This window comes from Mustela putorius, unplaced genomic scaffold (assembly GCF_011764305.1).
Source record: "Mustela putorius furo isolate JIRA1106 unplaced genomic scaffold, ASM1176430v1.1 tig00003853_pilon_pilon_pilon, whole genome shotgun sequence".
NCBI classification, from domain to species: Eukaryota; Metazoa; Chordata; class Mammalia; order Carnivora; family Mustelidae; genus Mustela; species Mustela putorius.
This window is the reverse complement of record NW_025422005.1, coordinates 40802199-40818306: the sequence shown is the minus strand read 5'-3', so window position 1 is coordinate 40818306 and position 16108 is coordinate 40802199. Positions and strand designations below refer to the sequence as shown.

General features: G+C 38.4%; 1 protein-coding gene across 6 annotated transcripts in view; it reads left to right on the top strand.

Annotated features, from left to right (window-relative positions):
- The first annotated feature begins 609 nt into the window (after nt 1-609).
- Nucleotides 610-16108, top strand: part of EPS15 (epidermal growth factor receptor pathway substrate 15) — a 144974-nt gene continuing 129475 nt past the window's right edge. For 2 of the 6 annotated variants that reach the window (XM_045064512.1, XM_045064510.1), the window contains exon 1: nt 610-791. In XM_045064512.1, the coding sequence (XP_044920447.1) occupies nt 759-791 (33 nt within the window). In that variant the 5' untranslated portion in view covers nt 610-758. The remainder of the gene's footprint in view (nt 792-16108) is intronic. The other 4 variants (XM_045064508.1, XM_045064506.1, XM_045064509.1 and 1 more) reach the window with 3 other exon arrangements.

Here is a 16108-nt window from a genome sequence, read left to right as displayed (position 1 = left end):
AACAATGTAAGTGTGGCCAGCAGCAAGCAGGCAAGGATATTATTCATCATCCCTCCCACTTGGATTTTGACTCTTGGAAGGAATAACTTGAAAGTCTTCTTTTTCAATATCATGCCCTAATAGCAGATGGTTAAATTACAGGTTTTGGAGTGAGACCTGGATTCCAACCTGGCTCTCTTAATCAGATGTATGACCTTATGTAAAATACTTATTTGGGTTTTGGTTTCTTTATTTATGCAACTTACTTGTGTCTTAGTTCCTTCCATTCATACAATTGAAAAATAAAATGTCTAGCACAGAATCTAGCATATTTTAATAAAGTACTGTTATTTCTATCATCTCATTTAGTTTTCACCTGGACTTTGGGTAGAGTTTCCCCCATTTTTCAGAAGCAGAAGGTCAGAGCAGTTAGGCCACCTGCTTAAAGTTTACAGCAATCTGTAGTCTCCTACCCCTACGCAGCCCGTCCGCCTTACTGCGATATCCGTGCCGGTTTTTCTCAGGCGGCCCTGTGGATAGGACCTTGTCCGGTAGCGCAAAATCCGGCGCCAGGATTTGGGTACTGCCGCGCTGGCGCCGGGCGGGCGGGGCCAGGAGGGGTGGGGCGGGGCGGGCGAGAGGAGGGAAGTTGTCGAAGTTAGGGGAGACGCCCGCCCGCCTGCCCCGGCCTCGCTTCTGACCGCTCCCTCCGCCTCCTCCCCGCCCCGAGCCCCAGCCAGCCTGTCCTTCCTTCCCCTCCCGTGCATGATGGAAACACCATGGCTGCGGCGGCCCAGCTCTCCCTGACACAGGTAACGCCGCCTGCCCGTCCGGCTCCGTCGGCTGGTGTCCCAGCCCGGCCCCCTCCCCCACCGTCCTGTGGTTCACCGACCCGGGCAGTTTCTCTCGCCGCGGGCGGGATGGCGTTCGGTGAGAGCTAGAGCGTTTGTGTGTGTGAGTGTGAGACTGTGTGACTGAGGGAGGGCGCCATCCCGAGCCTGCAGCTCCGTCGCAGCAGCCGTGACCCCGCCCCACTCCCCCCCACTCTCGCGCGCCGAGTCCCGCGGCCCCTTGGTCACACTGCTGAGCGGACCGTGGCCCCTGCCCTGTTCAGCCGTCGTCTGGCCCCGCTCACTCCTCGCAGCTTTCACCCAGCGAGGAAGTTTCCTCCTTCCAGGCCAGAAGTACTCCAGGTGAGCTCCTGTTGAGCTCGCGAGGATCAGCTTCAACCCCAGGTCAGCCCTCGCCCCCCACGAGGCTGGCTGTCTGGGCTATGCAGCGTCCTTTTCGTAGTTAAAAGTCACCTTCCCGACCCAGACGCCCAAGGCCTCCTCTAAGAGCCTTTCTTCTCAAAACGGGCCTTTTCCCTCTGGAGTCCAGCGAAAGCCCTCCCTTCCCCAGCAGTTTCCGATAATTAGCCTCTCTTCCATATAAGTCTTATACTCTCCCAAGTACTTACCCTGCTGCCTCATCCTGAATTCAGCCTCTTCCCCCCATCAGGTTTCCTTCTGGGTTGGACCTCCCAGTTCCGTCTGTCTTTGCTTCCACTCTTGGCGGGGGGCGTTTCTCTTAATTGCTGCCCACACGGATAACAGGGAAACATACTTCAACAGGTGTGATGGTTCCTTCAGTCTTGGCGCTGGAAAGACTGTAGCGATCACTCATTATGGGGGAACCTGTTCTCAGGGTCTTTCCTCTTGCCTTTCTGTTACCTGCAGAGTCCAGTTCTTGGGCTTCCCAGAAAACCTTGTGCTTCAGCATCGTTCATTCTGGGAGCCTCCTCCTTTCCTCTCTGTAAAGAAAGCCAGTTGTAATCTTCTCATGATGTTCGGGATGATGAGGACTTGCACCTGTCAGTCCCTTCCTTCTCCTTTGATCAAAACTCACCCCGGCCATAAACTTCTCAGGTTGTTCTTTCCAAAGCTGGTGACCACATACTTCCCCATAGGGCCCACCACAGCCTTCCTTCCTGCCTTGTATCTCCCTGCCACCTTGTAGTCTCCTTGGCCTAGATTTGTCAGTGCTTATACATTTGGGCCATTGAGTTTTTTGTGTTGTAGCAAAAGGCTTTGGGATATTTCACCTAGCGTTCTGGAATACAGAAACTGAGTGAGGAATGTTCTCCCCAGGAACCTGGAGTCACATAAACATGTGCCTCAGGTAAAATAACTAACTTTAGTTTTGCAGGAATTCTAAGTGAAGTCTGTCTTTCCCAGGTTTTCTTGATGTTGCTTATCCTATTTTGACAAGCAGACAACAGGGAAGAATCCTTGGAATGTGGTGTGTTAGTTTTAGTGGTGAATCTCTTTGGAAGCCTCCTCCAGAGATTTAAATTTGAGGAGTGGCAACATTGACTTTTGGGTGTTCGCTTTTTACGAATCTAGTTAGTGACTTGCATTATACAAGATCCTTTTGGCAGCTCTTGCTCTCTGGCTGTGTTGGCCAGTTCAGGCAGTTTTCCCCTCTTGAAGTTTTTGTTCTCTTGAAGTCTTCTGTAGATTTGTTTTTTAGTTGTTTGCATACTTTATTCTCTCCCGAGGTAATGCTTTTAGTTTCTTTTTACTGTCATTCATCTCTGGAGATTTTCTTTAGGCTCTGTCAGTTTTACAGACAGTTAAATAATTTAAATATGTTCTTGTGGTTATGTATTTAAATACTAATATGTACACAAAGTAAATAGTGCATCGGGAGTATTATCCTTAAGTGTCTCACATATGAGAGAACATATGTGAGAACATACATTGGTGGTTCATTTATATTGATAATTCAGATTAAGTCAATTTAGAATATTTTGATTTTAAGACATTAAGAGGCAGTAAGATCTATGTTAAGGGACAGGAAAAAGAACCTTTCTTAAGTGTTAATATACCCTAATGTGCCTCGTTATTTTAAAACTTTTCTAATTTGTGTTTTTTAAATTTTTTAACTGCTTGAAGCAAATAAACTAAGGTAACAATGCAGCCTGGTTTCACATTCATTATTGATCTGTTTGTGTCACGCCCCACCATCCACCCCCAAATATACACACTTAGGCATACTCAAGTGGAAATCCTCCAGGGCAGGGCCATCTTTTAATTCGTCTCTCTTCCTCAGTGCCCATCTGGAAGAAGGTGATTACTGTCTTATGAATGACTGAAAATTTTAAAGGGCTGTGTGACAGTTAAAAGATTAAACAGTTGCTGAAAGTGGTTTCTGCCTCTGGTCACTAGATAATAATGGTTTTTGAGTAGGTTTTTCCATTCAACAAATATTGATTAAGTACATATTATGTGCTAGGCACTCTGCTGGGATTGTCTTGTTTATAGTTTTTTGCCTTTATCAGTTAAGCAGAACTGACAGTTTGGGGGAAAAATGTGAAAAATATTTTAATTTACTCTTTCCTTCCTCTTTCCTTGCCTACCAACCAACCCATCAGCTCCCAGCCACCAAAATAAATTATTTAAATTATCATACTGTAGCTTCTAGAGAGGATAGAATACTATAGTAATGAAATTTAGTTCCAAGAGCTAACTCTATGGAATGAGTTAGATCTCCAGGGCCTCAGTTTTCTTAATTTTAATAACTCATTCAACAAATATTTGTTGAGCATTTACTGTGTGCCAGGAATTATGTGCTAGGTACTGAGGCTATACTAAGTAACAAAATAAATAACAGTTCTTGCATACAAAACATGGAATTTACATTGTAGTAGGGGAGTTTGAATTTAGTTGATCTAAGGCCCTTTCCAGCTGACCTTTTTTTATAGATCATACGCTACGATTTGTAGCTTTAGTGGGACTTTCCCAGAGGTACTTTGTGCTGGGTAGCCTTAGTGTTTGTCTTCTTTCTTTCTTTCTTTCTTTCTATCTTTCACTTTTGAAAATGTTAAGTAGGCTTCCTGCCAAGCGTGGAGCCCAGTATGGGGCTTGAACTCAGCCACCCTGAGATGGAGACCCAAGCTGAGATCAACAGTTGGATGCTTAACCGACTGAGCCACCCAGCTTCCCTAGCCATAGTATTTTCTAATTTCATTTGTCTTCAGTAGACATTCTCTTTTCTTCTAATCGATGAGAAGTAAAACTTGAATCAGAAAGACACTGTGATTTTTGCATGTAGTGACAGATTACAAGAAAGCTATTAATACTTTCATTTAGCTTTTCCAGTTCCCCATTTCCTCTTCAAGCCTGTATTCTTTTTTTCTTTTTTTTTTTTTTAAAGATTTTATGTATTTATTTGACAGACAGAGATCACAAGTAGGCAGAGGGGCAGGCAGAGAGAGAAGGGGGAGGAAGCAGTCTCCCTGCCGAGCAGAGAGCCCAATGCAGGGCTCAATCCGAGGATCCTGGGGTCATGACCCAAGTGGAAGGCAGAGGCTTAACCCACTGAGCCACCCAGGTGCCCCACAAGCCTGTATTCTTAATAATACTACTGCTATTAGCCTTTCTTACTATATGTATATATGTATATACTATATGTATATGTATATATGTAGTTTACTGTACATACAAGGGTATTCCAGTATGCAACGAATTTTACTTCATTTTATTTAATACTCCATTTTACGAACCAGGGAATTTACATGAGCTAGTAAGTAATTTAAGATTTGAACCAAGGTATGTAGGATTTCAAAAGCTGTCTGTTTTTCTGTGTACTAGATGCTTGGCATGTCCAGTGTTCCCTTGTATTTTTGATGGTCTTTTTCAGTAAATGCCCTATTGTCCTAATTAGATAGTAAACTTGAGGATGGAAGCCATGTTTTTTGCCTCTGAGTCTCCAGTGTCTTTTATGATAGGTTGATGATAACAACTGTGGGTATACAAGTGGTGTTTTTGGTGATGGTAAAAGTTTTATTTTATTGAAATATGACATGATATGAATATTTTAAATGATCATACGGCAGTTCAGCTTTATGCTGAGGTTTTCTTGTTTAATTTAGCAGGGACTCTTTTTTAATAATAAAAAAGCCCTTAGAATGGGATTTAATTGAAAAAAATCTTAGTATGTGGTCTAAACCAGTAAGTGCTGTAAGAATACTTTTCCTTTTAATGCTTTTTTTTTTTAAATTGAAAGAGTGATATAACTGTATTACAGAAACTTTGGCAATTGGAGTAAAAAACTTATAATTTACAGTTTGTGGTGTTTATTTTCAGTTTTATTAAAGAAAAAATACATGATGTGTTAATGAATGTGTATTCTTAGTGATCTGGTTTAGTAATTATGACAGTAAATATCAGGACACAATATAAAAATTACATGTTCTCAGAAGCAGAAAGAGCATATTTATTTAACATGACGTAATATTTGAGTTCTTACTATGGGAAGGGCACAATAATGATATTTTTCTCTTGTGCCTGCAGTTACAGTACGTATACTCAGGAAATCCATACCTTTTGAGTGATATCCAACTGTTCTCAAAAATGGCTTGGAATGTTCAGCATTTGGGAGGAGTTGTCATAGTTAAAATTAATTAGGAACAGTTGGGATTGTTTAGTAGAGTCTCCCAGGAGTAATGTTAAGAGTGTATTCTTTTGTTTTGACTCTATTTGTAGACAGTGATAATGGACTAAAATGTAGTAGAAAAAGATTGAGCATCTTTCTTTGGTAAAGAATCATAGTTCTAATCTCCTCTCTCACTAATAGTCTGATTTAAGGACTCAATCTAAGGTGTTTTACTTGCTCTTCAAGGAATTAAACACACTTACACACTTCTTTGTTTCATGAATTTTGCACTTAATAATATTGGAACTCTGGAAATGAGAAGGAGGAAAATGGGTTGGGAGAGAGAATGAAAGAGAAAGAGAAATATCTGGTTACTTGGAGAATTGGTAGAAATAAATGGAAAGTTAATCCAGGCAGAGTTCATTAGGTAAACCCATACACTGGAATTTCATGTTGAAGTGTTTAAACTCTCATCAACAAGATAAAATATTATGCCTCCATTAAAAATTGTGTTTATTAGGAGCTTGTAATAAGAGGAAGAATACTGTAATTTGAATGCTGTATTACATCAAAGTGGAGACATTTTATTTAGAAGAATGATCTAACCCAGTTAAGCATGCACAGAAAAAAAGACTGAAAGAAAAAAAAAGCACTAAGGTTTTATAATAGCATGGTTATAGTTTTTATTTACCTTCTTTTCGATGGTGGACTTGTATTTCTTTTGCAATCTGCTGATTTAGCATTTCTGTATGAGAACTTTTTTTGGAATATTTATTGTTAAGTTAAAATGAATGACTATATATAATGTGAAAATCTATTCTAAGATTGCATTTACACTTGCATTTCATCTTTTTTTTTTTTTTTTAAGATTTTTATTTATTTATTTGACAGAGATCACAAGTAGGCAGAGAGGCAGGCAGAGAGAGAGGAAGGGAAGCAGGCTCCCCGCCTAGCAGAGAGCCCGATGTGGGGCTCGATCTCAGGAGCCTGAGATCACGACCTGAGCCGAAGGCAGAGGCTTTAACCCAATGAGCCACCCAGGCGCCCCCACTTGCATTTCATCTTAAACATTCCCATCTTTGTATTTAGAGAAATTGGTCAGAAGAATGATAATAATAACTATTGTTATAATTGGTTTGGAGAATTGTCAAAGACTGATTTTATAAATTTGTGTGCTGCTTTATGATTTACAAAGCGTTTTATTCTCTCATTTGATTTTCACAATAACTAACAAGCTAGGCTATTGCTATCATTTCAAATTGGAGAATACTGAGGCTCAGAATTTGCAACTTAAGTTTTACAGTCCGTAAATAAAAACATAAACCCATGTTTAAAAAAATTCAAGGAGTACCAGGGAAAGCCTCCTCCTTGCTCTGGGTTCTGAGTCTCCTTCCTAGAGATAGTCATTCTTGCCACTTTGTTTTGTTGTGTGCATTTCCAGCAATAATCTGTGATGTATATGTAAATATGCATGATTTTTCTTTTGAGTAGCCTGCATATTGTTTCATGGCTCACTATATTTATTTATTTATTTATAGCTTAATTTAGGAGATTGTTCTCTCCCAGCACATACAGATCTCCTTAACTTTGGGATCTTTCCTTCCTTATATGAGTATAATACGATACTCGATTATACACGATGAGTATAATAACGATGGCCATTTATGTTGCTTCCAATTGTTACGACTTATCAGTGCTGCAGTGAATATTTTTTTTTAAAGATTATATTTATTATGTCTTTGTTGGTTATGTGTTAAAATTATCTTCTACTTTGACTCGTCTTTCCACTTTGATTATGGTGTTTATGTTATATGTAAGTTTTAAACAATTCATGTACTCAAACATATCAGTCTTCCTCCCTTTGTAGCTTGTGCCTTTTGTACTTAATACATTCTTAGCGCACAGTATGCTCAAATTTCTGTCTTCCTCTCCCTCTGCTCCTCCCACTTAATAAATAAAAATCCTAGGGGGGAAAAAAGATTGTATTTATTTATTTGACAGACAGAAATCACAAGGGGTGTGTGTGTGTGTGTGTTAGGCTCCCTCCTCAGCAGAGATCCTGATGCAGAGTTTGATCCTATAACCCTGGGATCATGACCTGAGCCGAAGGCAGAGGCTTTAACCCACTGAGCCACTCAGGCACACCTGCAGTGAATATTCTTTTACATACCTTTGTGCAGAGGTGTGAGTATATACTTTAGTTTTTGGTAGCTGTAATTGTTGGGCCCAAACTGCTAATTTACATTTGGAAAGATTGTACCAGAAACAGTTTGAGTATGCTTTTCCTTCTCTGTAGCTTCATTAATACAGTATATTAGCAAACTTTTGTACATTGTCAGTTTGATAAAGAAAAAAAGCCATGTTAAAAGTTGGCCTTATGCACTGTATTTCCTATCATTAAGTGAATTTTTTAATATTTTGTGCAAAAGTAAGATAGAAGTGAGATATAAGAAACTTAACTTTGTGATACAAATAATGCTTTCATGAATTGAAAGTGCAATTAAAAAAGGTTGGCCCTCTTTGCCCTACACCGGGAATCTCTGCTCAGCGGGGAGCCTGCTTCCCCCTCCTCCTGCCTGCCTCTCTGCCTACTTGTGATCTCTGTCAAATAAATAAATAAAATCTTGGGAAAAAAAGGTTGGCGCTCTTTTAAAAACTTGTTTTTTATATAGTACCATTTATACAAAGAAGAGTAAGCCATACTTCCCCCCTTTAGATTGGGGATTTTGTAATGGGAATTTAATGGTACCAGGAGTCTCATCTGAAATAATCATGCTACTTTTATCTTGTTATGTGTCTCAATAAAAATAAAAATTTGGCTAAGAACAATGGGACAAGACCATACTTTTTTGGGGGAGAGCTTCTATATTATATTTTTTGAATTTTTTAGATCATGGTTTTCAACTTTGACACAATTGAATTTTGGGCCAGGTAGCTCTTTGTTGTAGGGGGCCTGTCCTGTACATGTGAGATATTTTGTAGGTTCCTTATTCGGGAAATGCTAGTAACTCTCTTCCTATTTGGGACAGTCAGAAATATCTCCAGATATTGTCAGATGTTTCCTGGGGGACAGAATTGCCCCTCGTTGAGCATCACTTGTTTATATATACTTTTTAAACTCAGTGATCCAGTAAGGTATATAGGAGATAAAGAAGTATGTGCTTTCCTGGGATAGGGAGAGAATAGTTCATCTTCATATTTTTATCACTAAACCTGCCATGTGGCATGAATGGCTACTTGTGCATAGATTTTGAACTTAAGAAAGTTAAATGGTAAGAAACTGGAAATTGTGAATTTAATTTTATATGTAACTTCTCTGCCTTTCTTAGTGTGGTCTTTAGTTATGGAACAATTCTATGTAGTGGGCCAAGTATTAATAAAAAGATATGGAAAGGAAAACATTCTTATACCATTATTAAGAAAGAAGAGGACTGATGTTTTGTAAACTCCTAATAAGCAGTAGATACTTTTAGGTGATTTACATGTATTATTTCACTTAATCTTCAAAGTGTTTATAAAGTAGCAATTAATCTTCTATATTACTTATTTAGGGTTGTGTCGTAAGCAGTAGATTTTTCAGATTTCAACCCAGGTACATCTGTTCTTAAACACATTTGCTATACTGTTTCCTGTAAATAGTCTTTGACAGTAAGTAAGACACTATGAAAATGAACATTCATGTGATATTATATTCCTCCATTGTTATATAAAAGGAACAAATTACTGAGAGTGAGGTATGTGTATGTGTGTGTGCTTATGTGTGTGAGAGAGGGAGGGAGAGAGAAGAGATCAATATTGGGATAATAATAACAATAATTAATACTTATTGAGCTCTTGTGTGTCAGGCACTGTTTCTAATAATTTTTACAACCTGATGAACTTTTGAGTAATCCTTCTAACCTGATAACTGGATCATCCTTATTATCTTTGTTTCTCAAAAAAAGGAAGAAATTTAAGCTCAGAGGTGAAGTAATTTGTTCAAGGTCAAGCTGCTCCTAAGTAGTAGAGCCAGAATTGTGAGCCAGGTAGTATAAACAATGCATATAAACTGAATGAATGTGTTTTTGAGGGCAGAATAATAGCTCTGACTGATCTGATTATGGTAATAATACTTGGTTAACTGAACGAATGTTCTGGGCTGCAGCATCTTTTTATGTGAAAATCACCTTATCGGGACGCCTGGGTGGCTCGGTTGGACGACTGCCTTCGGCTCAGGTCATGATCCTGGAGTCCCGGGATCGAGTCCCGCATCGGGCTCCCAGCTCCATGGGGAGTCTGCTTCTCTCTCTGACCTTCTCCTTGTTCATGCTCTCTCTCACTGTCTCTCTCTCAAGTAAATAAATTAAAAAAAAAAAAATCACCTTATCATTGCAAGGACCAAATCTCTAGAAAGTGTTTATTATACCAGATAGTGGAGAGTTTTTGTAGACTTGATAGAAGGTAGTGTTACATTTTGCAACCTAGCAATTTATTACTCATGAAAACCTAAGCCTGTCTTGGTTTGTGTACATCATACCAGTATTTATTTTCAAGCTAATACTCTCTTGGATATCATAGTTTGGACTTGGAGTTCCTTCAGTATTTTAATGCTAACAATAATACCATGTATCAGAAAAAAATTCCCTAAAAAACAAACTGTTTTATTAAATAAAACCGAAAACCACTAGGTGTAAGGATTTCTGACACTCCACATATGAACATTGTAGAGAGCTAGGGTGAAATAATGGGAGATCTTGGGCTTTGCAATGAGAATGTCTTAGATTAAATCCTTTGTTTGTGTAATAAGTTTCTTCTGTTTCTCTTTTTTTTTTTAAGCCTATAAAATTGGGGATACACTTTACTTGCAAGATTTGTTATGAAGATTATGTGAGATAACGGGTACAAATGTCCAAGATCAGTTTAAATGGTAGCAGCTAATAACAACAACAACAACTGCCTGCAGTAGCCAAATATTTATAGTTGGTGAATTTTACTTATTTATAGGGCCATTAATTTTTGTGAACTGTTATACTTAGAATTGTCACAGATCATGGATACCAAGGATTACTGGTAACTTTATTTTATCTTGTATTCTATAGGTATAACACAGATATATCATTAGGCATATATGAAAAAATGTGAAACTTCTGTGCATTAAAGATGCTTCTGTTACTGCTGGTTGATCTCTTTTATTTCAGAAACCATTTACTGAATGCCTCCTGTGTTGTCATCACTGTGTTAGGCCTTAGACATATAAGGAGAGAAGGACCTGGACTCATGCATGTAATGAAATACCTTTTAGTCTTTTAGGGAGATAAACACTGACTTTCTGGGATGATGATGATGATGCCTTGAGAAGGGGTGATGGAAGTAAGGCACTAGGGTGCTGTGGAGTATTCTGTGATTATGATGGAACATTTTGTGGTAGTTTAGTTTTTGAGTTGATCGGTACCATAGATAACATTTTAAATTGTATTTGAAAGGATAGCATGAAGCAATAGAAACATTTGATTCAAGTCAGAATGTATTTTGGTGCATCGGGTCCACATTGGGGGATATGCCATTTTCTTATGATTCATTCTCTGCTTTTTTCCTCCTTTGTATTAAAGCAAGAATTTTTAACCTGGAGCATAGGACATTAGGGAGGGGTTTCTAGGATAGCTTTCAAAGAATCTTTGACCTACTCTAAAAAGTATGTAAAAATTTAAGAATATCAAGTTTTCTATCCCAGGGATACTCAGAGAAATTGTATTTTATTTTTTAAAATTTTGAAAAAGATTTTATTTATTTATTTGACAGAGGCAGAAAGCACAGGCAGGGGAAGCAGCAGGCAGAAGGAGAGGGAGCAGCAGACTCCCCACTGAGCAAAGAGCCCAACATGGGGCTCACTCCTAGGACCATCATGACCTGAGCTGAAGGCAGCCACTTAACTGATGGAGCCACCCAGGCACCCCAGAAAGTTGTATGTGATTTTTTTTTAGTTTATAAGATCTTGAATGGCAAAGTAGACAGAAGCAGTATTCAGGTAGGAACAATAATCGCAAAAATGCTGTTGTGAAGGAATTAAGTTGAATATATTTAATTTGGCTTCAGACTACATAATAGTTTATAAAGTTCATTTAGCATGGGAAATTGGCACTAAAAGTTGTAGCTTGAAAAAGATGGGATGATTTCAGTTTGCATATACTTTTCATTCTTCTTTACAGGCTGGGTTGCTTTCATACTTAGTCTTGGTCTCTACATTCTGCTCCATGTTTTAAGTTTTGTTTTGTTTTTTTATTCTGGTACACTCTCACTTAACATAACATTTCTTAGGTTTATCCGAGTTGTATTAAGTACCAGTACTTCATTCCTTTTTTGGCTAAATAATACCTCTTGGTATGGTTATACCACATTCTCTTTATCTGTTTTTCCATCGGTGGACATTGGGGATGTTTCTTCCTTTTGGCTATGATAAATACTCTGCTATAAACATTCATGTACAAGTTTTTGTGTGGCTGTATGCTTTTATTTCTGCTAGATATTTATCAGACCAAATAGTAGCTTTATGTTTAATTGTTTGAGGAACTGGCAGACAATTTTCCAAAGCGGCTGCACCATTTTGCATTTCCACTAGCTGTGAATGAGGATGAGGACTTTGCATCTTCTCTAGTAATTGTTAACTGACTTTTCAGTTCTGACTATGGCCAGCATTCTAGTGGCTGTGAAGTAGTATCATGTGCTTTTGATATGTATTTCCCTGATGACAAATGTTTTCTAGCATCTTTTCATGTGCTTATTTTAGCCATTTGTATCTCTTCTTCAGAATAATGTTCATTCATGTCCTTTCCCATTCTTCAGTTGGGTTATTTGTCTTTTGATTATTGAGTTTTAAGAATTTGTTATATATCTAGATGTATGTCACTTGTGAGATACATGATTTGCAAATGTTTTTTTCCCCTTCTCTGGATTGTCTTTCCACTCTCTTGATGGTGTCCTTTGGTACATAAAACTTTAAATTTTGGTGAAGTCCAGTTTATATATATTTTTTCTCATTTGTTACTACTTGTGCTTTTGGTGTTTTATTAAAGAGTTTTTTGGCAAATACCCTCTCATGAAGATTGATCCCTATGTTTTCTTCTTCTTCTTCTTCTTCTTTTTTTTTTTTTTTTTAAGATTTTATTTATTTATTTGGCAGACAGAGATCACAAGTAGGCAGAGGCAGGCAGGAAGGGAGAGAGGGAGGCAGGCTCCCTGCTGAGCAGAGAGCCTGATGCTGGGCTGGATCCCAGGACCCTGGGATCATGACCTGAGCCGAAGGCAGAGGCTTTAACCCACTGAGCCAGCCAGGTGCCCTCCTATGTTTTCTTCTAATAGTTTTATAATTTTAGTTTTTACCTTTAGGTCTTTGATTAATTTTGGGTTAGTTTTCACGTATGGTGTGAGATGATGGTCCAGTTTCATTCTCTTATATAGATCTCTAGTTCTCACAGCATTGTTTGTCAAAAATTGTTCTTTCCACACTGAATCATCTTGTTAAAAATCATTCGACCAGAGGCGCTTGGGTAGCTCAGTCAGTTAAGCATCTAACTGTTGATTTTGGCTTAGGTCATGATCTCAGTGTCCTGTGATCCAAGCTCCAGCCTAGCCCTGGGCTTCACCTGGAGATGATGCTTAAAATTCTCCCTCTCTCTCCTTTTCCCACCCCCTCCTCCTCTGCACCCACGTGTACCTACTGTCTTTTAAAAAAAAAAAAAATTCATTTGACCATAGATGCATGAGATTATTTCTGGACTCTTAATTCTCTTGTGTTGATCTATATGTTTATCCTTGTATAGTAAAGCACTGTGTTGATTATGGTTGCTTTGTAGTAAGTTTTGAAATTGGAAAGTATTAGTTCTCTAACTTTTTCTTTTCAGAATTGTTTTTCACAACTCTGGGTTCCTTGTAATCCCATGTGAATTTTAGAATTGGCTTGTCAACTATAAAGAAGTCATTTGGAATTCTCATAGAGATTGCATTGAGTCTGTAAATTAGTTTGGGGAATATAGTTATCTTAATGTTAAGACTTCAATCCATGGACATGTGATTTTTTTTCCATTAAGTATATCTTTAATTTTGTTCAATATTGTCTTGTAGTTTTTAGAGTGTAAGTTTTTTACTTTGTTAAATTTATTCTTGAGTATTTTATTCTTTTTTTATTCCTTAATTATTTGAATGGAATTTATTTTTAAATTTCATTTTTATATTGTTCATTCCAAGTGTGTAAAAGTTAATTTTTGTATATTGACCTTGTATCCTACAACGTTACTGAGCTCATTTATTCTATTAGTTTTTTAGTGGATTCCTTAGGAATTTTTATGCACTGTATAAGATCATGTCATCTATGAACAGAGAGGGTTTTACTTCTTCCCTTCCAACCTGGATGCCTTTTAAATACTGTTTTAGTCTAATTTCCCTGGCGAAGACGTCCAAGACAATGTTGAATAGAAGTGTTGAGAGTGGACATTCTTGTTTTGTCCCTGATCTTTGGGGGAAAGTGTGCACATTATATATAGTACCTGCAAGGTGCCTAGTTCAGCAACTGCTTATTCAAGAAACCTAGTATTATTTGAAAGGGGTTTAATTCACATTTTGGTTATATAGCTCAGGGGTTCTTGAGAATGAACCTGTATATCAGCATCACCTGAGAACTTTTTAGAAATGCAAATTCTTAGACCTTCCTCAGTCCTACTTTGAATCAGAATCAGAATCAGAAACTTTGGGGTGGTGGTGGTTTATTTTAACCTTTTGCATGATAAATGTAGTTCATATTTTGAAAAAAACTAGGAATGTTACAAATTAGTAACATGCAGGGTTTTAAGTATATGAAGGATGTAGTATTCACAAAGACTATTTATAGTGGGTATTTTTCCTTTTTTCCTTCCTTCCTTTCTCTCTCTCTCTCTGTCTCTATTTCTTTCTTTCTTTCTCATGTAGACCAACCCAGGAGTTTGTCTGTTTTCTGTGCTTTTGGGCAAGGGGTTACGAGTGAGCTCTGGCATTGTACTGCATGGCTTGAAATTCTCATTCTGCCATTTACTAGCTATGTAAATTTGGGCAGGTTGTTTAATCTCCTTGTGTTTCAGATTCTTCGTATGTAAAATGTGAAAAAGAGTGTCCACTTTATAGATTGTGAAGATTAGATGAGATAATACAAGTGAAGTGCTGAGAATAGTGCTTGGCCCATAAGTAAGTCCTTAATAAATAAAAGTATTTGCTTATTACAGTTATTATGGGTTAAGAGGATTGAGTCATGGCCCATTTTTCATTAATTTGTTTACATTTTTCTTGCGGTGCCTGAATTTTTCTTCCTCTTCTTTGCTTTACTCATTTGACAGGTACTATGTACCTCATACTTGTGAAGCACTGGTGTCTGCACTGTGACGTACACTGTAAGCAAGACAGATTGTTGTTGGCCCCATAGGTTAATATTTCTGGTGAGGGAGACCAACAGAAACAAATAGATAATAAATGTGTCTAGTTGTGGTAAGAGCTAGGAAAAACAGTAAGAGTGAGGTAAGAGAAGAGGGTGCTATCAGGAGCTAGTTTGAATAGGGAGGTTAGAAAGGCCCCTCTGAGGAAGTTGTATTCGATCAGAGATCTGAATGAAATAAGTGAGCCATGTGAATATCTTTTTTTTTTTTTTTTTTTAAGATTTTATTTATTTGAGGGGTGCCTGAGTGGCTCAGTTGGTTAAGTGACTGCCTTCTGCTCAGGTCATGATCCCGGAGTCCTGGGATCGAGGTCCGTGTCAGGCTCCCAGAGTCTGGGAGACCGTCTGCTTCTCCGTCTGACCTTCTCCTTTCTCGTGCTCTCTCTCACTCTCTCTCAAATAAATAAAGAAAATATTTTTTTTAAAAAAAAGATTTATTTGAGAGAGAGAGGGAGAGAGGGGCAAGAAAGAGCAAGTACTAGTGGTGGGGAAGGCAGACGGGGAGGGAGAAGCAGACTCCTTGCTGATCAGGGAGCCTCGTGTGGGCCTTGATCCCAGGACACTGAGATCATGACCTGAGCCGAAGGCAGCTGCTTAACGGACTGAGCCTCCCAGGCTCCCCGCCATATGAGTATGTATGGACATGTTCCAGGTAGATGACATAGCAAGTGTAGGGGTCTTGAGATATGAGTGCTCTTTACAGTTTTGTGACTGGTTCCTCTAAGATCTAATTTAGGTGTCATTTGTAAACCTGACTTCCTCAGGTTTTTCTCTTTGTTTTAAAATAATTCAGACGTGACTTTTATTGACTTTTCCTCTTCTGTTTCCCTGAGGTATCTCTGATTCCATAACTACTGTGTTTGCTCTCTCTAGTTGCACTTACCACAGTGGATTTTTACTGTCTGTTTTTCCCTCTAGACTTGAGTTTTCAATGTCAGGGACTATGGTTTCTTACTTATTTTAGTATTCCCAGTATCTAGGCATATTGATGTACAACAAATGTCTAAATGCATGAATTTTTGACTTTGTATTTCCCCAGTATGTTTCTCTCTGTACTTTGTTTCTGCCTGATAATAACAATACAAGGACAGTTTATTTGAATATTTTGTGTGGCAATCAGCTTAGTGCATTAAATACATTTTGGTATTTAGCCAGTGTGTTACAATTTTTCTTTTTCTCCTTTTTTTCTCCTAAGGGTGAATGACAGGAGGACAAAGAAGTTGTCCTGTTTGTTCATATTTCAGGAGTGCCTAGTATAATGACTCATAATAGATCAGC